This window comes from Platalea leucorodia (genome assembly GCF_965183815.1).
Source record: "Platalea leucorodia genome assembly, chromosome: 14".
Lineage (NCBI taxonomy): Eukaryota > Metazoa > Chordata > Aves > Pelecaniformes > Threskiornithidae > Platalea > Platalea leucorodia.
The window spans coordinates 8721263-8747828 of NC_138836.1; the positions used below are offsets into that span (position 1 = coordinate 8721263).

The window sequence follows — 26566 nt, forward strand, 5'->3', positions numbered from 1 at the left end:
TTTTATTGCAAGAGGGACCCAATCGCAGGCAGCCCAGGCATCAGAAGGGATCGCCTTAATGACCGACCTGTCCTCGGAGCTGCTCTGGGTCTCTGCCCTGGCAGCTCTGGCTGCAGCCCGCGGTGCTCTGTGCACCCAGCCGTTTTCTATTTTACCCTCTCAGAAGATGAGAGAAAACCGCCCAGGGGAAACATTGACCGTAAACCATTTTAACAGGCAGAAGAGTCCAACAGAACACAAATTCGATGGTAACAGCTGCCACATACAAAAGCCCTCGGTTTTTTCCTCTGTTCTTGAGCTCTAAAATATTCGGGCGCATTAGAAGCTCAGGAATATTGATATTTTTTTTTTTAAGACCCTAGTTACTTTAAGCGAAGTATGGTACTTTAAGTGATAAGTGTTTAAATAACGTTGCAAAGGGTGGAGGGGCTTGTTTGGGCAAACTGTGTAACTCTTAACCACCTCAGAGTAGTACTATTAGTAGAGTTGTACTACTACTAGTAGTACAAGTACTACTAACCCTGGTATCGATGTGCCTACTGTTACTGCAGCGAAGTGAGCTGTTCGGAGAACGGTAATGGAAGTAACACCGGGTTAACATCATCTGCGCTGCAGGTTTTAGTACTAGTAAAACAAGTATTTCTGTGAGCACATGAAGCCTGCTTTCCTACAGATTTGAACGTGAAGGGTGTCAGGTTTTAGACTGAGTTGTACGAACGCAGCACAAGAAGCTCACGTTCTTATTTAACAGGAAAGAGTCCCCATGAGGAAGGCTGACCCTGTGGATTATATTCTTTAATGTCTGTCTACTCAGGCAAGAATTCCGGTTTTGCTAAGGTTAGGGCATTTGTAACTTCTTCTGTCCTCTGGGAAATCTTCAACGTATACTAAGTCTAAAAGACTGCTGTGCTGCAGTCTTTTCTTCAGCAGAGAGATTAAGGGGGATCTCCGTATAGTCAGATTAATTTAACAAAATTACAAGAAGTTGGTATTGTGACTCTTCTATCGGATTTGAATGGAGTTGGCCACCACTCAAGACGTGTTACAAAATGGGGGCAGACACAGCTGCGTGAGTTTTGTTCTCCAGGAAGGGTGAGAGAAGTTACACTAAAAACTGTTAGAATGACTGTAGTGCACTGTGTAAAATAGGTATTTTATGCTTCCTTATCAGTGTTTTGTTCTTGTTTATCTTTCAGTGGTTTAAATAACTGCATGGTTATCACGTGTGGGTGGAGGGGAGGAATCGGTCTGATAGGCACTGTGGGTTTGTTCTGATTTTTTTTTTTCCCCCTGCTTGTTTACGATTTCAGCTTTGTGCAGAGCTTCTCTCTTTTTGTGGTTTTAGTTACTTTTCGTTGTTGTTGCAGTGCAACGAAGAAATTTCATATTATGCAATACAGTAGTAGTAGAGATCTTTTTCTGGATTTTCAGGTGCTGCAGGCCCACGACTATTTACAATACACCAGATTGATGCCAGCACTAATAATTTGCCGAAAGCTCATACCTGGTAAGAGTTTGTCAGGTCTCTGTTGTGATATAGAGATTAAGACCAATTTGCTGTCTCTATATTTTGAGCACTCTTTCCCCCCCCCCCCCAAATAAATGCTCTCCATTACAGAGTAGTAACGGTGTGAAAACTAGAGATCGCTTTTATTTATATGAAGTTCTGTTGGCCTTGTCAAGTATTGCATTGTCGTCGTCTCAAGTACGTTAAATGAAGCGTGACAGAACTTTGCTAGGTGATGCTTCAAGTTCCAGATAGCTGAAACTTTTCTGCCTTCTGTCCGCAGCTTTAACCGAATAGACATTCCTCCTTACGAAAGCTATGACAAGCTATACGAGAAGCTGCTAACTGCCATTGAAGAAACATGTGGGTTTGCTGTGGAATGACCCTTCACAGGCTCACCTGAGACTCTATTTATACTCCTGTCAGCCAGAAAGCCCTTCCCTCAGCCAAGACTCAAGAAATGCTTGAAATACAGGAAACTTTCCCTTTTCTACACTAGGACACTGGGAGGGAAAGGACAACTTTGGATTTTTTTTATTTTTTTTTTTTTTTTTTTATTTCAAGAAAATAGGTTCTGTGGTTCCTGCCATAGGATCATTCAGCTGCTATTAAAAACTAATATCTTGAACATACAGAATGCTGACTTTTCCTACATTTCAACAGTTAAGCAGTATTCTATACTTAAAGACTACTACTATTTTTGTAAAAGGTAATCTATTATATTTGCCTACCTGATTTCTATTCTCAGATACCAAGGCACAACTTCAGCAGTCGGTACAAGTCACGTTTCAGCCTGTTTTAAATGTATGATACTGAACAGCATCTATACCTGCTATTTTTGGAAAAAAATATTTTGGATTATTCTAACTTTGCATAAAATTGGCTGAAAGAATCATTAATCTTTTTAATTAAAGCCACTTACATGTTAACTGCATTTTCTTATAGTAAAACATTATATTCTGCAATGTAAATTCAACTTAAAGGTTACCACAGGGGGCTTTTTTATATTTTTCAAGCATGAATTGCAAATACGATGTTTTGGGGTCCTATTTATATCACTTGTCAGATTCCTTAAGCAAAATTTCTAGTGTGAGTGACACATGCTGTATTTGGTGCAGTACTTGTGTTAACATGTGGAATAGACCTTTTTTAACGAACAGGAGACGTTTTGATTTTTTTAAAACAGCATTTTTCTAACAAGTCTGTCAAGAGTATTTTTTGTTGCTTTTGACTTCAAATTTAAACACTGCATTTTTCAACTTTTTAAGCGTGCTGATGAGGTGATATTTGCCAGCAGAAGCCTGTCAGCAGTTCGTTTCAGAACCCATCCTGTCCAGTCAACCAAAGTTTGTTTGAATGCAGCCAAATCACATTATATATTTGTTGATGCTAAAGATTTATCAGGTAAAACATGTTGTAATCTTTGTCTAGCTGCTCATGACATGTGGGTTTAAGTTACAACTAAGGAAAAATGGTGTATTAACTGAAATATGTTTAATGTGCTTTGAAAATGAGGTTTTAAAAGCACATAATTTATTGATTGTAGGATGGAAGTAAGTATATATATGAATTATAACATGGGTTGATCTCTTCAAAGAGGAATAAAATGCACTACCAGTAGAGGGAACTGAACTTTGAAGTTAGTTTGGGAATTCTCAGTTAAGATCCGTATGATCTGCTCGTGGTGTGTAGATAAATCGGTCTGCTTAAGAGATGGTGGCATTCTCCTCTCAGCGGTGAGAATATTTGGAGTAAGTAGCGTTTTTTTTCCAATCAGTGTTGTGTTTTTTTAACTTAGGTTACAATTAATCATCAAATCTGCACTATTTTTACACTGCCGATGAGAAGAAAGTCAAGGGTATTGAAAATGCTAAAAGAATGGGATAGAAACAGCTGTTCCATTTTCGCAGTGTAAGTCACACCGTGAACTAGCTAATTTTCTGTCTGTTCTGTGGAGCTTGAACTTTTTTCTGCCAAATCTGACTGCCACAGTGAGTAAACTACTAGTGGTGTTGTGTCTTAGAATAGTGGGCAACGGACTACTTTTGTAGCATTGCGGTAAGAATCTGGTGAGCCAAATCCACATGTTCATTTGATTATTTTTTGTTTTGTACAGCTGTTGCTGGAAGGTTTGTTCTGAGAGACTTGCTTCCCATTCTGGGCTGGCTGCAGAGAGGAGGCTACTTAGGGATGTAAACATAAAGCCGAGAAACTTGCTTTGACAGCCAGGTTTGAAATATATCAGACCCTTTTTTGCTTCGTTTCAAGGGACTATCGCACTCATGTAAAACGGCTGGTACCTTTGCCTCTCCAGTTGGGATCCCTAATTGACGGCTTTCAGGTGATACCCTTGCCAGAGAAGCTACCACTGCATCTGTCCCGGGTGCCTGGGAGAGCAAAGTAGGCTGTTGCCCCGTGTGTGTGTTACTCAGTACTGCTGCCTGTGGCTGGGACCACTGCTTTAGGCGCTCCCAAAGACCTCACCCCTGCAAGTTCTGAGGTATGATGTGAATTACTGTTCACGGAGACTTTACAGAGACAGGTTCCTTTGACCACTGCTCACAGGATAGATACTCCAGTGTCCTGTACGTGATTTTTTTTTTTCTTTTTCTCCCTGCTCTTGCTCAGGCTATGGCTGCAGCCTCCCTGGTCACGAAACATGAAAAATGTAACATCCAGTTTGATCCAGGTTTGGGGAAAAGTCAGGCCTCTGTTAGGCGATTCAAGGGGGGAGGTATGCCGCTGTTCCCTTTGCACCAGACAGCTCACCTCCGCGCTATTTAAAGGCTGTCTCTGTAGTGTCTCCTGACCACATCACCTGTACCCGCTTCCCAGGAACCTTCTCCCTGTCAGCCTGCTCAGGCTGGTAGATTTACTGAACACGTAGTTATGGCCACCTTTATGTCATAAAAGCATTTTTGAGGAGGGAGGAGATGAGCTCTGCAGAATACAGACTCTAGCTCAGCTGATAAATACCATTCATTTTCACAGCAGCCTTAGTACATCTGTTTGTTCTACCAAACATTTTGGTATGGCATAGAGAATTTTTTTAACTGCCGCAGATAAATATTGTAAATTTAATATATTATAGGCAAAACTAGACAAATCTACATTTGACTTTCCATAGCTGACAGATGAGGATTTTGTATACCAAGTATTTTGAGTGCCTTTCTACCTTCATGACTGAGAGCTTTAACTAAAGCACCTCATCACCTAGTCAGATGTTTATCTGAAAATGCTAAAGGGTTGATTCCTTTGCAAAATTTTGTTTCAAGATCATGTCAGCTACTTTCCCCTCAGAAAGGTGCTAAGCCTAGTATTGCATTTTAACCTTGGACTTTCACCCCATGATTAATGTGAATATTTATTTCAATGTGTCCCTCTTACTGGGTTTTACTTTATCCAGTCTTTAGTTGTTTTAGAGAGATGTCACATCATGGTTTTATGCTGTTGCTTTTCATTATGAATGTTTAATTATGAACAGTGACTTTTGTAGATTTCAAATATACAGTACACAGTTGAGTTTCAGAGGATTTAATTTCTCGGTGTAAAGAGTTTTGTAATGGTGCTTTGTACAGTATGTATTCTAATTTTTTTTTTTTGCACATAGTTTCAGTTTCCCTAAACTGATTTATTTGTACCAAATTTTTGTGTTGTACTAAAGTCCAGAGCACACAAGCCGTTTTTAAATTCTTGTTCTACAACACTACATCTGTATTGAACTTCTGGTGCGTTTAAACTGGCTGCATTGATGGAAGTAAAAGCTTTGCTTCTATATCATAAGTATGCGTCATACAGCTTCATGTAGCATGCTCCAGTCGCTTCAGGTTTTAAACAGCACCATAGAGTTAACAGGTGCCATTTGTTGTACTTTACACTATGTAGTAGGTTTCTGGCTCTACCACATCCTCAGAGCTTTGTCTGTAGTTGTAATTAGTTTATACAAGTGTAATTACTCCTCCACAAACTGACAGTTCTTAGTTTATCGTTTCCATTGTATTTATTACAGAGTGTTTTAGCATTGATATCATTGTATTTTCACCCAGCTGTTACATGAGCTTTAACAAAAAAAAAATCTGTATAAAATGGTTTTTAAGTACTTAATGTATGTACCCATGCAGAAGTTGAGCAATAAATTGTATGCTGTTTGCACTGTCACAGCATCAATGGTTTTAAAAGTTTTAAGTTTTTCTTAATTAGATATTTACTTTAAAATGTAACTGTCATTTTTAAGTAACTCAGCTTTGTTTCAGGAGAAAATACTTAAAACTTGGTGTCTTTTTACATGCTGTTACCTACAATAAGGATTGCGCTAAATGTTCTAGTCAAACAGAAAGGGTCTCACTTGGCTTTCACGTAGTGGCGTACGTGTGTCTGGGCAAGGACTTCACCTCAGCATTGGTGAACGGATGTCTCCTCTCAAAATTCGGCAAAGCTAAACCATCTTCCTTAAGGGAAGAAAAAAGGTAAATAAATTTGGTAAATACTTGTTAAAGTTGGTCAACTTAGCTGGTAAATATTGTCCCTTAGATAAAGACTTCAAATGAGCCTGGCTTATAGCAGCTCCCTGGAAAGGGTTGTTAAGAAAGTCAGGGTGTGGGTTTCTGGTTTTGTGGAGGTTTTGGGGGTTTTGTTCTGTTAAGTGAGGTAGATCATGCTCTAACTGCCAGCTGTTCTGTTTTAATCTGTAAAGGAAGCATCTCCAGCTGCTGGGGGCTTTTTCTTCTTAGTCCTCCCCCCCCCCCCCCCCCCCCCCCCATGCATGAGTGTGTTGTATATGCAATGCAATTAATTCCAGTGTTTTTATATCACTTTTCACACATGCAATTTTAAACAAGAACTCTTCTACAAGAGCCTGTTTAAAATTACACTTTAGTTCATCCTCATTACCAAGATAAACTATTTAAAAACTGCAATTTTGTCAAGCAGAGGAGAATATATCAGTAACGGGCTTCGCTAATTATCAGCTTGGTTTTATGGGATTTGTTCTCAGTTTAAGTATTCATGCCTCTGTGTTTGCATCTCATAGGGCCCATAACACATGGCTGCTGAAACTTGAATTTTCTACTAAGCGATGTATTGTTTATAGCATGTGATGATTCTGCAGCAATAGGTGTAGTGCCTGTTGTCAGCTCCTACATGCCTTGAGGCAGACCTTGCAACCTGATGTAAAAGCAGAATGTTGGACTTTTTAATCACTATTTACTCTAGCTTCACACTGACAGAACTAGGACTAATCTACTACTCCCTAAAAAAACTAAACAGGTACTAAATACAAGTACCCTTACAAAACTTTTGTCCAAATAACCTGCTTCTAAGACCAAACATGGTAAACTACCAAACTTGTTATTGCTTGTCTACTTGTGTATAGCCTTACTGTGACTCCCTTTTGAAACACATCAATTGAAACAAAACTTTGCTCTTTACATGTGGGCTTATGTAGTTTTGAAAACCATGTGTGAAACCCAACACTGACAGAATATACACCGATTATTACACCCCTGTTGAAAATAATTAGGAATGCTGCCCACGGGTCCTTCCCATGTTCTTGCAGAAGCTTCTATTTTACTGCTGTAAAACTGTCATTGTTTTCTATTTCAAACTACTGTTTCCAACACAGTTGTAGCCTAGGAAGTGGTACTTTATATGCTTTGCCATTAACAAGCCAGCACCACCCAAACGGCAAACATAGTACTGTGTAGAATAAGTAGCCCTCCCTTGCTTAATATATTAAAATTACAGATTTTTGTATCAGGTTTCTTGCAGGTACTCTCTAACTTGTCCTTCCAAAGGAAACTTGAACCACTTATGTCCTTTTAAAGATCTACTTGTTCTTTGCGAGCTTTCGCTCCAGTAATTTCTGGCTAATGGTGTTAGTGTAGCTTTGCAACTCCAGCAATAAGAACCAGCAGAGGTGTAGAGGAGGCTTAGCATCCAACTGTTCCACTAAGATAACTTCACTAGAGCACACTGACTTCTTCCCGCTTCCTTTGTGTGGAGCTCAGCATTATCTCAGCCTTGCTACAAAGGTAGAAAGTAGTTTAAAAACTTTATTGGTGATCATAAAAGTGCTGTAGAGATCCCAGATACCAGCAGCTACACCTCCGACATGTCAAAGTGACAGACCAGATATTCTAGAGAAAAACAGCCACACACCATCTTCCTGTTGCAGCAGCCCTCAAAGATTCTCACCATCTTAGCTTGAGAACTGCGGCGATATTTACTGTAAGTCTCACAAGAAATGGCTTTTGCTGTACTGAAAGGAAGCCATCTGAAGCCTAGATTTCAGTCTGTCTGCTTCTAGTTCTTGAAAAAAGGTGTCATCATCACTTCGCATTATTGCTGCTTGCAGTTGCTGGATTTCCTTTTCCATCCTCGATCTCAATTCTCTCTTTGTTTTCTGTAGCATCTAAAGGAAATGCAGACATCAGCCACAGCACTAAAGAAAAGATACTTACACAAAATTAAAAACACTTACTTGTGCTTGTGCTTTCTCTCTGGTTTGGATTTCTTGGTGTTCTTGAGATAAAGCTTCTGCTAGCATGGAAAACTAAGCATAACACATGTTTGAGTTGAACCAATTAAAGACAGACTTTTACTGTAAAAAGTATTGTCTTTGATGCAGATTAAGCTTTACCTGATCTTTGTAATAGTTCTCCATAGACTCCAACTCATTTTGGTGCTCTCTCCTTTGCTCAGCACGCTTCTCCTGAGCATACGCTCTCAGGTCCTTCAGTCTTTGCTTCTGAATTTCTAAGCCTTCTTCAAATAAGTTTTTAAATATCTGTCAGTAATTAAAAGAAGCAAACCTAAAAGTTTCTGGGAAAATTTTAAGTGTACATTTACATTTTTCAGCTGCTTTATCTCCCGACGGAAGGGTGATCATATGAAGATAGGTCATTGCCCATGAAAAAGTACACAGTTATGTATCTATGGTGGTACTGATAGAGCTGAAGTGTAGCTGTACTACTCGTTTAGCTGAAATTCTGATAGATAAAATACAATTTTTCATGTCAGTTTAGTCCTACGACTAAGAAAGGGGCTAGAACAGCAAACGTACATTACGTTTTTAAAATTACTTCAGACAAACCAACAATGCAAGCCGGGGTCTTTGAACACGCGCTGCGACTTACAGCCCACCCTGCCTTCTGTCACCTAGCTTCAGGTCCTTCATCCAGACTTGCACTAGCAGGAAATCCAGCCTGTACTGAGGCGTTCCAGGTACACAAAAGAACTCAACATTGTATAGTATATAATACGTAGTGTACCAGCTACAGCGCTGCACAGCTTGAGGTAAGCAGTTCTCAAATCACTAATAGTGGATTATGCACTCAACTTCCAGGCTTATATTTTAGAAGGTACAAGAGTGGATACACAGTTCTCAAAGTGTAATAACTCCACTTGTAGCTTTCCTTAGCTCTGATGTCCAGCCCTAATTAGAGATCATATCTGTCAAAAAGTCCACTTTGTTTAACAAACAGAACTGAATAACAAAGCTGTCTTTTTGATCAGTTTCCTTAACTGAAGATTTAGATTGTTTTCTTTGGATAGTAACTATAGGAACAACTTCTTAATCCTACTGTTTCTGAAAACTCATTTCCCCAGTTCCTCATGTTACCAGCCCTGTTTTTCCATACTGGTACTTCACCCTTCCTCTCCTTCTCTTAACCCCATGAAGCATCCTTTCTTGTTTTACAGCGGTTTGCCCTGACCTGTATCAGTGTTTCCAAAGAGGGAACCTTTTCGTCTGTGGCCCTGACTGACCGGCCATTTAATCCTGGCTCCTATGCTCTGTTCACTTCACTCGCTCTCTGTCTACTTGTACCGTTACTTGAACGGCCGGACTATGGGTCCTCAGCCCTGAGGTCCAAACAAAAAAAGAATTCCACGCTTGCAGAGCAAGACATCTTGTACTCACCCTTTCTTCCCGTGTCCTAGCCCGCATCATCTTGGCACGCAACTGAACCCGGTAATCTTCATAATATTTCTTGGCTCGAGCAATTTGCTGGCGTTTCTCTCTCACTTTATTCTGAGCCCATTTCTGTCGGCAGATACGTTGCTTAAATTCTTGCTAAATGGAGAACAGTAGCTGTAAGACCACCGGGCTTCCAATAGATATTGCTGCAGTCAAAGCTTTGTTAATCATTGCTAAATAAACAGGGTCCTTTACTAAGGACTTTCTCCCTACCCTAATTATACACTGCATTTATGGTTTAAAGCTTTAGTCACCACTGATTTAGCAAAGTGGTGCCAAGCAAGAGCACTATATAATTAAGGAGTCAGCATTGCCATGGTAGCTGGTGTTGTTACCAGCAACACCAGGAGCCTGAAGTGTCCCCTCCTGGCACGTTCTTAGAATTTGTTTGCACTTTTAAAGTAACGGTGCAGCGTAATAATAATAATATTCCATTCCCACACCTCAGTAGCCAGACAGCAAAGAGGTTACATGGCATCTGAGACCACAGCTACTCAAGAGGAATAAAATTGTTGCAAGGCAAAAAGCCACTTTCATGGACCAGGGAATATGCGTTCTAGCTAGCTCAACGTGACATTTTGTATTACATAACAAATATCCTTCAAAGAACATACCAGTCTCTTCTTATGGTCTTGATCTTTTTTAATAATTGCAAAAAGAAGCTCATGCTTCTTCAAGGCTTGTTGAACCTGGAGGTTTAAAAAAAAGCTAATTACTTCCATCATTCTGCAGGACAGACCGTTGTGCGTAGGAGTTTTAAACACTGCCCCTCTGCTATGTTTTGGTTTTTTAATGTTGAGAGTTACCATGCATAAGTTAATCAACTTTGGTATCTCGTAACTAACTTTTAAACTAAAAAACTGTTCAGAACTAGCACTTGAAACTACACAATGCTTTTAAAAAAGCAATAGCAATCCTAGGCAGTATTAGATAAACTAGTATAAAAAACGAACATTATATTCAAGTGGCTGATAAAAAGTTGACCCCACGTGTCTAGATGTGTACATCCCAAGCTCAGATACCCATCCTCTCATACTGTGCTTTGGATGTGCAGGTACCCTCTCTCTGCTGCATACAAAGAGTCAGGATGATTTTATTATGATTTTATTATGCAATACAAACTGATGACTGCTATGTTCTGTCAGAGGTACTATGCCTGCTGATGCTTAGAAGGTAAGAATAAGAATGCTCACTTCGTTTTGGAGTTTGGGTCTAGTTCTGCCAGAAGCCGCCTTAAGTTGTTCAGTATGTGCAAGCTGCTGCTGCCACATTTTATTCATAGTATGGTGGGAAATATGCAGGTGGGGAAACTCTTCCAGTAGCTGAAATAGGAGGTCATCATCTCTTACTTTCACTACAAGGTAAAGACAGATGTAAGCAATAAATTCCTGGAGAATACATTTAGTGGTAAATTCTTCCAGACAGCGTCAGCCTAGCTTATGAAATGTTTTAGATTGAACACTATATACGACTACCATGCTGCTGTTATGATGTCGAGCTAAACCCATAACATCACTCTGTCAGTACAGCAGCGGAGAAAGTAATCCTAAGTTTTTGTTGGCTTTTTTTTTGTGGGTTTTGTTTGGTTTTTTGTTTTTGTTGGTTGGGTTTTTTTTTCCCCCTGCTGAAGAATTGCTTTTATAGCTTAGGCGTTATTTCCCTCCCACCATCACATCCAATGAAGACAGGTGTCCCCTTCTTTCTTCAAATGGCTCTGACCATCAATAACCAGTGATTTCTTTATCTGTCTCTCTCACTGGCTAATAATAAAATAATGCTAATATAGCAGCACTAGTGACAGATCCAGGTCAAGTGAACAGGTGAAAAATAAACTGGTTTGCAACCAGCTCGTTCCCATTACATCTCTGATCTTTCTGGCAGGAAAAGATGATGGGGAGATGAAACAAATGGGTATTAACCAAGTATTGCCCTTTAAAGACTGGGCGGGGAGGGGGGAGTTAGCATACCTGAGCAACACTCAGATATGTAGGGGATTATACCATGATCTTCTACACAAGCATGCGCAATGCCGTTTACCAGAACCGAGCCTGTGATTTATTTGCATGTTGGCTGTTCTTGGAGCATCACTTGCTCAGCAAAACCAGTGGGAATATCAACGCCGCCACGGCAGGGTCTTCAAAGGAAGATGATAGCAATTGACAGATCCTGCTCTGCTACCTGTACGTGGCTCGGCACCAGCCCACTCAAGCTAAAGGCCCAATTTTAAATCTGACACATGCTCAGGAAAAAAAAAAGACTTGAGCTCAGACTATAGTGGAGCAAGCATGGGAGTAGCAGTAATGGAAACAAGCCTTGAAAATAATCCAAGGGATTTTAAGGAGGTAGCAAGTGGGTCACAGTTTTGATTGTGCATTGGTGGTTTACATTTACTTAAAGCATTATCTTCCCTAACAAAAATCCAGACATATAGAGGTCATAAGAGGGGGAAAATGCTAGAGCTGACTGGTATATGTTGGCCTGATGCCTTTATTCTTGGAGTTCAACACAGGCTTTCAAAAGATGCCAGTTTTCCACCAAGTATAGTTTTGCAGTTCTTACTTGAAGCTGCTTTCTTTGGCTTCACAGTCCCTCGTTTTGGAATCCACTGGCTGTATTTGGGATTCCGAGGTGTGGTTTTTCTAGAATAAACTTTCACTGGCTGAGGCATTTTTGGAGGTTCTTTAAAGATGTTTTCTTTGTATTCTTGTTCCTTAGGAGCAGATGTAAAACAGATGGAGAACAGGTATGAGAAGGGAAAGACTGATAGATCACATAGTTTGGATATCAGAACTTAAATGTCTTTGAAACTTTAGAATGAAAATTTGGACATATTGAATTGGATTCTCCAGAAGGCCAGAATTTACCAAATGCAGGTCAGGGTTCAAATAAAGGTTAAATCTCACTATTGCATAACCTCAGCTCTTTTGCAGCACTTAACACTACTGCAGCAGCCTATGGACCGCTTCCGCAAAGGTGGCGGAAAGGGCCAGTGCAGCAGCCCACCTTGGTATGACAGAGCTTTTCAGCTTAGGTTCTTTGCTGTTCTGGTGGTACATAAGAAAGTAGCAAAAACCCCTTTGCCATATTCATAACATTAGAGAATCATCCTTGCACAAACCCGACTTCTAGAGTAGTTAAAAAAAGACTATGACAATATTAAGTATATTGCCTACAGTGTATGGGGGCTCCACCCTCATTAACCTAGCTGTTGGGGATGTGTGTGTGTGTGTGAAGTGCCCATCTGTGGAGAAGTTTAGGCCAGTCTATGGAAGCTATCTGCTTGCTCACTTAGCTTTAATTCTTTAAATCCAAGTGTCTAAGTTACCACTTCATGTGACAAGCGTGGCAGTTAAGTTACCCATAAGAACAGGTATTATTTTAAATACATACAAGTCCTGAAACTTCTAAAACTACTTGTCTCTCAGTTCTACCTCTCTCAGGAAAAGCTGTCCTTCTGTTTACTACTTCAGTAGTACACAGTGCTGTAATTACGACACTGGAAGTCAGGGAGTTTTAGTACCCAAAAGACATATCCAGTGTCTGGACAGATCATCTAGACGTATTTAAAACAAAACAAAAAGTACAACCAACAATCACCATAGTGCATCACATACCATTTCCTTGATAACTTCTCTGAGCTTGGAAAGTCTAAGCCTCTCCCTAGCTTCATAAATTCTTAGTTCATCTTCATAAGCTTTAGTGACCATCTAGAAAATAAAAATAAGAGAACTTTTCAGAGAAAATAAGCAGTCCATATGACCACCTCATTAACTTGTTTGGTGTATGGGTCAAAGTAGCTTCTTCCACTTTCAACTCTCTTTTTTGCAAAATTTGGGGTTTAAGTCTTTTCCTCAGCAGTCTACAGCTACAACAGTACAAAATTACTAAAGTAGGCCAGATGCCCCCGGGAAGTAAGAGCGCTCGGTTTTAATGCTTTTAGTATAACTTGGTTAGAATGACCAATAGGTCTAACCTAGAAGTTACCTTTGCTCTTTTTGTTCTTTCATCCCTTTCTTTTTGCAACTGGCTGCGTAGTTTCGTTATTTGGCCTGTTCCACTGCTGCAAAGTTTATCTTCCAGCTCAGAAAAGAGTTGATGCGGAGATGAGGGTGAGGATGGAGAAAGGGATCGTGGCCTGCTTGGGTACCTTAGATGTGGTGTGTCTGTAACAAAAGGTAATTCATCGAGTATCTAACTTGAAACAAAAAAAATAAAACCCTCCAGCCAAACATAAGGAAAAAGCAAAACAAATCAAAACTGTACAGCATAAGAGTCAAAAAGTTTAGTCATAAAAAGCTAAAGCCTTTGCCTTTAGAATTATCCCTGCCCCAAATCACAAATTTTGGGGCTTATATAATAGCAAAGGTGCCAGGAGATATTCAAGATGGGAAAGGAAAAAGCAGCAGAGACAACTGAAGGTAGCTCAAGGTGAGAGACTGTCTCTAGGCCAGGGTCACAAACAGCTCCATCTTGCAATACAACGTTGTGCATGTGGATTAGATCAAGCTATACGATAGTTTTATAGCCTGGTGTACATGCAGGATCGTTACTTCATCATATTGCTACCAAGACACACACTGCACAACGTTTGTAAGACACCTGGATGCTGCGTTCAGCACAGAAGAACCTGCCGGGAAGTGTACGGTGAATAGGCCCTCATTTTAGAATCGCAGTCCTATCAATGAGCATGCTTTCTCTCCTTTCCTCCGCTTTCTGTACATTTTTTACTGCAGCTGTGTTTGCCTTGTATTTTTAGTGGGGTTTTACCATAGCTATTTAAGTATTAAATGGGAATTTAATTGTAATTGTTACTGTTGCTCAGGTTTGGATCTAAGACAAAATATAAGTGAACGAGCAATAGAAAACTTAGTAACTAACTATGAGTAGTTCAGTGTATCAGCTCTACATGAGAAGGATTTTTTTTTTATATTCCTTTCCATCCTAATACGTAAGTGGCATAAGAATTGTTACCTCGTTCAGCTTTCCTTCGGCGATAATCCATGACACTGTCACTGTGCTGAGACAGGGTGTCTTCATCTGTCAACTCTTCTTCTCTGGCGTGCCCACCCAAAGCTCTCTTTAACATCTGTTGGATAGATTGGGGGGGTCAGGCTCAATACTTAATTCAAAATTTAGAACTGTCTAAAGGCAGGTGTTAGTTGCAGATTTCCTTCTCGTGTATTAAATTCCTATTCTGGTTCTCTCCACTATCATTACTAAGGCTAGCTCGCTCAGATACAACAAAGAATAGATGTCACTTACTAAATCTAGTTCATTTAACCTGCGAGAGAATTTTTCTGACACTTCACGAAGCTCTTGCTCAGATAGCTTTTCCTTTGTTGTTCTGTGGGAAAGGCACTCTTCAAGTGAATCTGTGGTAGAATTTTCATATCTGCTAAAACAGAAAACAGATTTCATTTCTATTCTAAAAACTTGAAGATAAGCATTACCTCATGCAATTCCAGTTCGCTTTTTGCGTGCGCACATTTTTATAGGATTAAGTAGAAGCTGAATGTGTAAATGCCTATAACTATATTTAAGAAAAAGCATATATGTCAGGAGAAACAGGAAATCTGTTAAAATTAATCTTTCACTGTCATGCAGCCGAGGAAGAGATCTTATTTTAAAGGGGGTAGGGTGGGCCCTGGGTGGCCATGTGTATGAAAGCGCTAGCTTGGCTCAGTACCAAAAAACTGAACTTGCCTGGTCTTTCTAGGCAGATATCTAGATTCAGGTCTTGGAGTTTGTGTTATTTGTTCAGCACATAGTGAGAGTTTTTGATGTAAAGAGGAAGCAGACGAAGTCCCATGTACCCAGGGAACCTAGGAAAATGAGTAAATTAAGATTTTATTAAGATCTTCACAGTAAAGCTCAGAAATACCTTAGATCATGCAAGCAGAGAGATCCTACAACAGCTTTTATAGGAGAACCACCTCAAACCCTATGGGTTTTTTATGTATATATATGAAAAAAAGTAGTTATGTGTCCAGGTCCCTGACTGCAGATAGTGTGCTTTAGAGAATTAGATGTTTAAAAAAATAGACTAGCAAAAATATAGATGATCAGTTCAAGAATCATCTACAGCTAAACTACTGAATCAGAACAAGGTCTAGGTTAAGTTACATGAGTATCCCTGCATACTACCGCATTAGCCTGGGACTAATGCCAAGTAATGCGAGTAAGCTGAACCTCACCGAGTACAGACTAAGCTGCAGTAATTCGGGGTTGGCATGCACATACTTGCAAATACACCAACTGAAAATGAGTTTTAAACAGGGACAATGTTTTAAACAGACAACGTAGAAGTAAAGGCTGTTGAAACTACTGGAACAAATGAAGTCTGTGAGTACCTCTTGTGGTTGCAGAAGGCAAAAAAAGTGTTTTCCAGAGCAAGGAACTTCCTATACGGACATGTTTCTACAAGCACAGAATGGCATCTGCTGATCAATTTGTGGGTTTTGCATTATTCAGTTTTTGAAAAGCAAAGGACAATCCAAGGAAATAAAATGAAAGAATATAGTCAGGCAGTTCAGTGATCTTTAAGAAGGGAGCAAAATCTGAATTTTATCGGAGTCTGAACAACCCCAGAAAACCAAAATTCTTACTAATTTAGAATACTGATACACTTCAGAGAAAGGACATGACTGCACTCTTGTGTTTTATACATCTTGGATTAAAACCAAGATAACTAGTAACTGGTTGGTTGTGATAAATTAGAACTCTGTAGGTACTGGCACTTATACTTGGAGCAAACACCTCCAGAAAGAACTGACGTGACTTATAAACTGCACATAGTCATAGTCTAACAACATTGCATCACTGATTGCATATTGAAGAAAGCAAGTCAAAAGCAGGTTTGAAAAAAGCCCAGAAGTGCCACAAGGTGTCAGGTAAGCAGAAATCCAAAAATATTGACTGAACTTCCACAAATAATGTAAAGATGCAACATCTACCTTTGCCACATTGTCCTCAGCATCATTTGATACCACCTTGTCTCCCACTGCAGCAGCAGATGACAGATAAGTGTTAGTTGAGGGGATAGACTGCACTGTGCCTACTGAGGTGGGGAAGAAGTAAAACAAGATGTGATCCATGGCCTTTGGAATCAAATTATTCAAAGAGAACAGAATGACAAAGCAACTGTGCTAACACAGTTGTGACATTCATTTTTGTAATTTCACAAGTTTTGAATGTTCAGTGTCATGGGAATGCTATGGAAACTAGAAAGGTAAGCAGCATTCCCAGGCAACAGAGAAAGTAAGTACTGAAAACTAGCTTCTAGACCTTTTCTACAATAGCAGTTAATGGCTTTTTCCTAGAGTCGAAACTGGCTTGTTTGGTCCATGTTTCTCTGCTCAGAATAAGCTCAGCCATGGGAGTTATCTGCTAGAAGAGATTTCTGTAGTATAGGTGCATCCTAACTGGATTAACTAAGAAAGGAGTTGAACTGGGGACACAGATTCTTTTTCTCCAGCACAGTGAACAGCTCAAAAGTAACCTACTTTTGCTTCTCTATAAAACACAGATAGAAATATGAACTTGTGGCCAAATTTAAAAAAATGCACTAGTAGTTTCAAAACCATGTTTCTTGTAGTGCCAATAAAAATAAATGCAACGTTTGACACTTAAGAGTTACCCTATAGGAAGCAAAATTCTCTCTCACCAGGGATTTTCCTTGATAGAGGAAGACTCCCAGAAACATCTTCAGATTTTTGTGTAAGTGACTTTTCAAGCTGAAATAAAAAGCAACATGTTTTCTACAAATTCACAGGAGAGTGTTGACAGGAAGGTCATACATTAGGTTTGTCTGCATATGGAAATCAACGCTGCTTTAATAGATAAATAAAAATACACTATAATTATTTTGTTTACTATACTGTAAACTGTGCAGTTACATTGATTATGGAGATGTGTATGTATATGTGTATAAAACAAACACATCCCTCAAATTAATTTCCTCTCTGGACACTCAGTGAAGAATGAATCCACAATCCCAAGTTCTTTAAACTGAAAATCTGACACATTCAGAAGCGTTCTTCAGAGACCAACTACTCCCATTCTGCAAGTATACTAGAAGGTTTTAAAATGAAAGCAGTACTCATTACTTAAAAAAAAACCAAACCAAACCAAACCAAAAAAACAAAAACGAAGGATAGGTTTTTACTTACAGTGGGAATTTCCACTCTTTCGCTGTTAGCCAAAGTTGCTGCCTGCCTGCCTGCGCTCTGATAACCTCTCCATCCAGGATAATGAGGTCTGGGTTCCGAAGGCTGAAATGGTGGTAGCAAAGGAATAGCTTGCTGTATAGGCTCCCCAAGTTTTGTAGCACTGGCACTCAAACTCTCTTTTTGAGGTTCTGTAGCATGAACAGACTCCATTGATCCTTAAGAGACAAATAGGAAGAACTTGAAGTTTAAGTGTTATCTGTGAAAGCAGAATGTTAGTTTTGTATATTCTCCATACATATTAGATGGAAGTATCGAAATATCTCATGTTCACTACCATCTTTGTTGGATTGCACAGAACAGTATTGTAACATTTTTATGCCTTACGATGTTACTTTTCTTCTGTTTACAGAGATACATACTGCAGCCCCTCCCTGTCTCACTACTTTTCTAAGAGCACCAAGTTTTTCATGACTGTGTATGTGTATATATATATATATGTATATGAATATACTGCTCCCATACTGCATGGGTGTAGCTATGTGCATACACACTAAATAGCTTTCGATTTGCCGTTACTTTCCCCCCAGTCATTTCAGACACGTGCTGGGGCATGCCTGCTCACATGCAGGAGTTCCAAGCAATGACAGAGCCACAGTCAGCAGCAGCCAGGGACCCTTGGAGAAGATGGCTGCCACCTGCCAGAATGATTCACCCAATACACAATCTATCCATACCCGTCCTTAAGAGCAGCATGAAAGCCCCCTTGAGAACACGGTTTTGGATGCTAGGATTCTCTTCCACAAGGAGTTTTTACTTTTTGTATTTTGCTTATTGAACCACAAAAGGAAAAAAAAAAAAAACAAACCTAGCTGCAGCTGAATCCTAGCTAAGCAGAAATACCCCAGATAATGGAGTTTGCATTCTCTGGGACACTAAAATATAAATTTTCTGAAAAGGATTTATTTATTTCAAAATACAGCTAAAGCGTTTCCATCCATGACTAAGGTTCTCTTCTACAGTACCTTAGTACCCTACACCCCTTAGTCAAAAGTCAGGTAGATTAGCTATCAGAAGAATGAATGCTCACCATCTTTCTTTTCCTTTACAACGGCCCTTTCCGTTTCAGAGAACTGTCTAGGTAATGGTGCAATAGCCTCCAAGTTTTTAGATTCTTCCACCCCCTTGTCCTTTTCTGCTGGTAACAGTTCAGGCAACTGGAATTCTAGAAGTGGTATTTGGAAAAGATTAAATTAAGAACTGTAAAGCATCTTGCTACAAACTGTTTAGATGGACAATTTTCATGTTTGGTATGTTAATAACTTGGTGTTAGCAATCCGTACTATGATCAAAATAATTCTGTTAAATTCTTACTTGTAATTCTACTAAATAAAAATGTCATAATTCATAATATTTCTTTATGCCTCTACTTGGAGAGATTAATCACAGGAATATTCTTATAGGAACACAGGAAAGAGGAATGGACTCCGTTTAAGCAGTCCGCACATTATTTGTTCCAGCGCCACCCGTAACGTTTTTAAGTGGCACATACTCCTAACAAGTGTTCTTAAAAATGAACTTACTAGTCTTTTTACAGTCTTAAATAATACATTTTACACTGCAATAAATGAAATAAAGTAAAGGCTTCAGAAATCTCTTATTCTATTGAACAAAATAAAATGCCTTTGTAGGGAGAACCGAATTAGAAGTCAAACAACAAGCCTTTATCCAAATAATGTCGCCCAGGAGCCATGAAAAACAGCATCCGGAATACTTACTTTAGGAAATCTACATTTTAACTTCAGCAAGATCAGCTACAGGTACGTTTGCTTATTGTGGGTTGGGTTTTTTGGGTTGGGGGGGGTTCATTAAATAAGAGTTTAAAACAAAGTATTTGTCTGAAAGAACTTTAAAAAAAGAAACAACAAAAAAAAGCCTAGAAATGTTACTACAGAGTAGTCTTAAATTTTTTTTCACCCAAACTCACCTCCCTCTCTCTTGGAAAATGAATGAGCAGTATCTCCAAGTCTAATTAATTCACTAGTAGATTCTGATCCATCTCCATCACCAGATGGAACAAAAAATTCGGACTGGGACCTAAGAGGAATATAAAGCCATAGAATATTTAGTCTAAAGTCTTTGCCCCTTCAGTCCACAAGATGGAGCTGCAGAAGAGTGGCAACTCTACTTCAGGTAGCTGGCTATTATAGTGTAAGATATGAGACCAGCTTCTACAAAACAAATCAATGCAGAGGTCACGAAGATAAACTGGATGCAGTTTAACTAAAATACAGTCATTTAAAACTGAGACAAAATTTTCAACTTGTTTCATTCCACATGTAAAGTAAACCTAAGGGAAACAAAATGCCATCAGCACTCTTCAAGAGCAAAAAAGTTCTGGATCTAATTTTAGCCCTCTTGCTGCCCAACTGAAGGAGAAAGTTACCTCACATTCCATTTGACATAGGTAATCAGTATGTTTCCTACTTGCATACTATTAAAAACCTCCTAGTTTCTCTACAGATACACAAAAAGATAGTCAATCACTATGTCAATGCAAATATTCAGAATTGTTCTTACCCTTCAACTGACGAGAATATTGAAGGTTGCGTACGTTGACCAGCATTGCTTTCCAGCTGCTCTTGAGATGCAGTTTGAATTTCATTATTGGATAGTGCATTTGCCTCATCTGTTAATAATGAAGAGGCAATTATTTTCAGGAAAACTACCTATTAACTTAGAGGTATTATTGCCAATACCATCAAAACAGTTTAAGTGTAATAAAGCATTATAATGATGATATCTAAAGTGATGACATGTAATACACCCCCTTTGAGGGGAAGGCAACTGTTACAATAAGTTTTGAAAAGCGATACAGCTATCATATACCCTGTTGTTTCAATTATAAATAACACCTTTCTTCTTCCTCAAAAGAATTAAATCCTGTGCTTCTAACTAGAAAACTGGAGCCACTAAAACCTATTGGGTAGCAGCACCGGCAGTCTGAGAGAAGGGAACAGCAGAAGTGCAGGCACTGAAACCTGCTCCCGCTCTCTTTCTGCCATTCCCAGTGAAACAGAACAGGAGGCAGCTGCCTCAGCCACCAAGTGCTCTCCCCTTCGCTCGCAGGCTGCAACAGCCAGCGGTGACAGTTCTTATCAGCTTTAAGATAGGAAGACCAGTACTCAGTCTGTAGTAACGATGATGCCCCTGAAGGGCTGAGTAGGTTCTCTTGCCCTGTTTAGCGTTTTTTCTCAAAATAGCCCCTGCTATGGATCTGCTTCCAAGACCCACTTCGCAGGAAAGCTTAAGTCATCTGCCTGTTTGTCTCCTAGTACATAAAAGGGATGTTGCTCACTGTTCCAGTTAAACTCAACACTTCCCTCCCTGAATCCTAACCATAAATCATTTGACTTACAAGTTGAAAAGCAACAGACTAACAGGGGATGAATTGTCTAGAGTAGGCTTCTGCCACAAGAATGAAGCAGAAAAATTATGTTCTCCAATTCTTGCCTTTTAACAAGTTTTGGGGAAAATACATAATCATCTATTTTATCATTATTGTTTATGAAAATAAGGAATGTAAATACTCAGTTTGGCCACTGAAATTTCCTCCCCCCATGGTCAGTTTCAGTCTTTCTCCTCTTCTGCATTGTCAAGGTTATAAATAAGGCAAAAACAAAATAAATCTTTGCTCCATTGGAAACACCTTGGGTATCCCAAAAAAAAAGGTTGCTCAAAGCTTACAGCTTCCAATGGATATCATTCCCTACAGCTGCTAGAGAAGAGAACAGCAAAGAAACAGTTTTTACCTATTATGGGAGCTGTATTCCATCCATGAGCACCAAGAACTATGGTCATGAGAACCTAAGCCCTCAGCAAGCTAACTTCATAGCAGACAAACAGAAAAAGTAAGCTGTCCACAATATAGTAGTAGCAGAACATAATACCTTAAACTAGGACATCTGTCTACTCACCTCCATTCTGAGAAGAAGATTCACTGACTTCTTCTGTGAGATACTCTAACAAACCATCAAATATTTCGAGGAGGTTTCTGATAGATTCCCCTTCTCCTTTCACAATGTTTTCACCTTAAGAGAAGGTACTGCCACATATTAATAATTAGTACTTCACAGAAGAAAAATTCTCAAAAGCAGGAGTTTTCTGGAGAAGAGTGCTTGGAAATTCTTGTGAAGGTGTCAGCTCAGGAGACAACTGGTCACTCATTTATGGCTACATACGTAAGCTTAAGGTATCTTAAAAGTTTCCTAAAGTTGCATATTTTCAGTTCTAATAAGTGAAAGTTTATTGATGCTATACCTGCTTCCACCAAAAAAAAAAAAATCAGGGATATTTTCAGGGATAGTTGGTTTTTAATATTTTCTTATACGTACTAGCTACAGCACGAACCAAGGCTACGGACTAGCAGGCAGGATTAGAAATACCAGCCATACTGTATAGGTACCAAATTAGAAAGACATACTTATATCAAGCAAGCAGTTTTCATTCTTTGCAGGCTATGTTATGTGAGACTATACATACAAATACTCAATGAAAGCTATTATCTGTGTACAAAGGACAGACACAACATGGTTCAAGTCTTTACTCGGCAACTTTTAAAAATTCAGTAACAAGTTTGAAATTCAAGGCTCATGTTTTAAAAGCCAGTCTCCAAGCTTTAACTGTATACAGAAAAATATTGAGCCAGTAACAGACTTCAAGGAACGCTTTAGCAAACAAGTGAAGTACGATAGATTGTTAACTTCAACATTTCTTACAGGCCTGTGTCATACAAGGCGGCTCTTATTTATTCTCTGCTTGCTGTTTAAATTTATAACCTGATGTCCAAGACAAGGGTTCAGTGTTTTGATGACATTCACTGCAGGAAAAAGGCCTTTCATGCAAGTATGAAAGTATGCTTTGTAACGTATGGTTCTCACAAAACGTTCAAATTCAACCACACAGGTATTCAGCTGGTCTTTGTCTACATTAAAATGAGTACTTACCAGTGATGTGCGACAAGCTGACCTGCAAATAGTCCAATGCCAGGGAATCTATTACTGCTTGTACATTATGTGCATCATCCTCTTGGCTTCTAGGAGCAGCTATGAAATCTATTTAAAAGAAATAATAGATTTTAGGCTATCTAAATGCATAGTTTATTGCAGATGTTTTGACTAAACTACTTTAACTTTCACTTACAAGTTAGTATTTTTTCAATGCCTTGTGTACTTGGTGAAAAGCCCAAATATCATATGGTCGTATGAAATCCTCTATAAATACTGAGTACAAACTTAGAACATCCCTGGAAGATGTGGGGATTTTATCAGCTAAAGTATTAAATTCAAGAATAGAGACTACTAAAGTATTCTTCCTCCTTCGCTCCCAGCACACACATCTAGTTCAGATCGTTACATTGGAATTGCAGTTTGTGTTAAGGTCTCCCCTGTCAGAGACTAGCTGGACTGCAATGTATTCGACTTAATTGGGAGCAACATTATTTTTAGTTCTGGGCTTATATTTAACAGGACTTCTACCTCCAATAGTGCTATTAAAATCTGCAAGTAGGAGTCTTGACACTTCCCAAACACAACAGTTTACCATAAAGCAAACAAACACATAATTGTATAGCCCTTGCTTAATTGTTGTCACTGAAGTCAAGTGGAGTTGGGTTAAACCAGAGTTAAATCCTAGCTTAGCTCTTAGCAGACTGTAAATATTAAGCATTTTATGAAAACAGGCTTCAGTATTGACACTTCTTCAAGAGAAGTGAGCCAATTCACACCCTTCCAAGGTATTGTGCCTATGTATGGCTTTCAAGGCCTCATTTACAATAGAAAAAGTTTTGCTGTAGTTACAGTAGTGAACTCTCCTCATAGCTGACATTCGTAACAGTAAAAAAAAAAAAAAATTGGCCAATATTACTTAAATCTTCTTAAAGAATTACGATTTTATGTGTTTGTCTTTGGAAGGATACAAATACTTTAAAAACCCTACATCTCTAATAAGTTTTGCAAACTTGAATTTGTTCATTACAAAATATACAGAGACAAAACAAAAAAAGCAGGTTTAGAAATTATCATTCCCACCTGGTACTTTTTCTCCTAAGATTGACTCATAAAGACGAACAAACACATCAGCACCACATTCTGAGAGATGCTTTATGTGCTGGTTTATGTGACAGCTCCTTAAAAGATCATTGGCAACATCAACCCAATCTATTAAGAAGTAAAACATATTAATGTCAGAACTGAAAGACACAAAAATAAAGACGTGGTTAGTTACAGCAGAAGGCGGAACCCGTTGAAGTGTCTTTGACTCCACCATGCGTGGTCAATCCCAGTCACGCTACCCCAATCATCCAAAATATTGAACATGTTATGTGCTTTCTGCTCCACGCCCTGTGTACTGCAGACGGAAACACGGACGGAGAGGGAGGAATGATACACGCCAGGCTCTTGTTCAAGTACCCGGTCATAGCACAACTGGACTGGAGAGCTGAGGGGTACTGAAGTACCGCAGGCTGGGCATATTACTTTTTTTCTTTCACATAACGGAAAGCAAATTTTGGTCTGGCTGCACAGCCAGGAATTCTGAACCTTGAAGGACTTCACAAAATAAGCTTTGATACATCTTTTACTAAGAATCAGAAATTATATATACTTTTTTGAAAAACGTGAGCTTCATTTACAAACCCAGGTTCTCCAACACTCATAGGCAGTGACAACACTGCTAATAGAAGTATTCCTCATGAAAGCTCAATTCAAGGACTACTTTTATTAGTTTGCTGTTTAGGGGTGACAACAATATGGAGCTGGTCCCACCAACTTCATGCCATGTTGAGCACAATGAGATGTGTGCATAAGCAGCCTGATTTTCCCAAAACTTTGAGTCTTGAATTCAAAGTGCTTTGAAGTGTATGTATCCTCTCGTCTTCCTTGTCACCCAGTTCAAAGATCAACTTGGAAAAACGAGTCTTCATCTCTGTTAGTCTGTGATCTCTTAAGATTTTTCGCCCTACATGTTGCTTTTGCAAACAAAACAGTATTTTAACAGGTATTATCAAGGACTTTAAATTACTAGAGAAGGGATAAGTCATCTTTGAGAGGAAAAAGTATACAATTGCTACAACAGAAACTAAATTGTACAATTTTTACTCTTCTGTACACAGGGAGTATTACTTTTCCACCGCTCTACTCTTCACTCAGTTCCAGAAATCACTTTACCTTAACATTTTAATAATTTCAGGTACATGAAAGGTTAAAGTAGCATCTCCCACATTTCAGACTTATATGACTTGGAAAACTTCAGTTACGGTTCATCTCCAGCTTTACCAGTTTAAAAGTGTCACTGGGGACGGGGCGGGGGGGCTCATAAGGAGCTTAAAAAGCCACAACCCAAGAAAGAGCTTTAAGGAAAAGGACGCCTGAATAAAATGGACGGTGCCAGCGATGGTGTTAGCAGGAGAATGACAAGGTAGAGGGGAGAGAAAAGGCAGCGCTCCACCTCGCCTCCCCCACCCCGCAGGGCACGAAGGCTGCTGCGGCTCCGGGACTCGCACCCGCCCCACCGCCAGGCCCCGCAGGACGGCGGCGACACGCCACGATCCAGCCCCAGCTGCATCAGCGAATTCAGGAGGGAGAGGCGCCCGCGGCCTGCGAGGGGCGATCTCCTGCGAGAGGCGATCTCCTGAGGGGCCCCGGCGAGGGGCGATCTCCTGAGGGGCCCCGGCCGCCCCTACCTCTCTCCTCGGCGCTGCCCATGGCGCGGCGCCTCGCGCACCAACGGCCGGCACGGACGGCCCCGCCCCGGGGAATTTAAATGGACCCTCTCGGCGTCCTCCGCGCTGATTGGGCAGGCTGCGCCGGAAGGGGCGGGGACACCCACCTGCCTGTGCCGCGGGAGGGCCCGGCCCCGGCCCCGCCCCCGGTGCTGTTTTGTCCAATCATCCACCGGAGTGACTGTTGTGGGCTGGCGGGAGCCGGTAGTCATGGAAACGGGGCGGGGGGAAGAAGAGAACCTGTGTCGCAAAGCCACGCCGCAGCGCGGGTCACGTGGCCGCGGCCTTCCCCTCCCCCGCTTCCTGGTGCAGGCTCCGCGCGCCTGTCACGTGACGGGCGCCCCTGGGCGCGGGCGCCGCAGCCGCTTCCCCCCCCCCCCCCCCGCCCCCCCCGGGCTCTCCTCAGCCGCGCCGCGGCGCCTCCGCCGGCCTCCCCTCCCCTCCGCCCGCGGCCCGGGCTCCCCCGGGCAGGGATGGGGGCTGGCCAGGGAGCGTTTCGGCTGCTGAGGGCGGCTGGCGGCGTAAAATGGCGGCGTGCTCAACCCCGGGCTGTCAGGCGGCGGCGGGGCCTTGCCCGGGGTGGTTCCGCCTTCGTCACCCCGAGAGGGAGGCGGTTGTTCGCGTTTTCACAAGCAAAATGAGGTGGGGAGAGGGCTGGCCGCGGGCGGGGAAGGTTCCAGCACTTGACCTTGCAGGCCCGGGCCTGGGGGTGTCTGCTGACGGGAGACGGTGTTTGCGTTCAGGGCGCGGTTGAGGAGATGGAGGTTTGCTTGGGGAACGCGGGGTATGATGGCTTTTGTGCGTGACAGGAGCGTTAGAACCTTAATTAAAAGCAAGATTTAGAAGGTTTTGTCTAGGGAAACTTACTAGCTGCTAGCGTAGAGGTTTTTTGAGACACTGGATGGTGAAAGTGTATTATCTTCCTTACTGAGCAACAGTATTTCATGCTCCTTAGGAATTCAGGAATTTCCATGTTGCATCAAGTCATGCAAAACTGGAAATAGTGGTGCCCCTTATCCCTAAACTCCCGGAGCATGGCAGAAGCAGCTGAGATCCCAGTTATGACTGTAAGGACGATGACTGGCAGCAAGTAATCATCAGTGACAACGTTAGCTCTAACAGTCTACGGACATAACTGG

General features: G+C 40.6%; 2 protein-coding genes across 10 annotated transcripts in view; one reads left to right on the top strand and one right to left on the bottom strand.

Annotated features, from left to right (window-relative positions):
• The window catches only part of SMURF2 (SMAD specific E3 ubiquitin protein ligase 2), a 67378-nt gene extending 61227 nt beyond the window's left edge, over nucleotides 1-6151 (top strand). For 3 of the 9 annotated variants that reach the window (XM_082327036.1, XM_082327037.1, XM_082327038.1), the window contains 2 exons: nucleotides 1432-1507; nucleotides 1791-6151. In XM_082327036.1, coding sequence (XP_082183162.1) covers nucleotides 1432-1507; nucleotides 1791-1890 — 176 coding nt within the window. In that variant the 3' untranslated portion in view covers nucleotides 1891-6151. The remainder of the gene's footprint in view (nucleotides 1-1431; nucleotides 1508-1790) is intronic. The other 6 variants (XR_014229791.1, XR_014229792.1, XR_014229793.1 and 3 more) reach the window with 6 other exon arrangements.
• A 1450-nt stretch (nucleotides 6152-7601) lies between these two features.
• Nucleotides 7602-25410, bottom strand: CEP95 (centrosomal protein 95; the record flags this gene model as incomplete). Its single annotated transcript, XM_082326547.1, has 22 exons — nucleotides 7602-7916; nucleotides 7986-8057; nucleotides 8145-8291; nucleotides 9426-9578; nucleotides 10097-10171; nucleotides 10676-10836; nucleotides 12042-12192; nucleotides 13097-13189; nucleotides 13467-13645; nucleotides 14454-14568; nucleotides 14745-14877; nucleotides 15186-15304; nucleotides 16436-16536; nucleotides 17173-17215; nucleotides 17651-17865; nucleotides 18738-18872; nucleotides 19635-19744; nucleotides 20228-20336; nucleotides 21625-21738; nucleotides 22654-22761; nucleotides 23737-23865; nucleotides 25389-25410. 22 exons carry the CDS (start codon nucleotides 25408-25410, stop codon nucleotides 7740-7742), a joined length of 2661 nt encoding a protein of 886 aa, XP_082182673.1. The 3' UTR covers nucleotides 7602-7739.
• Between the last annotated feature and the right edge of the window lie 1156 nt (nucleotides 25411-26566).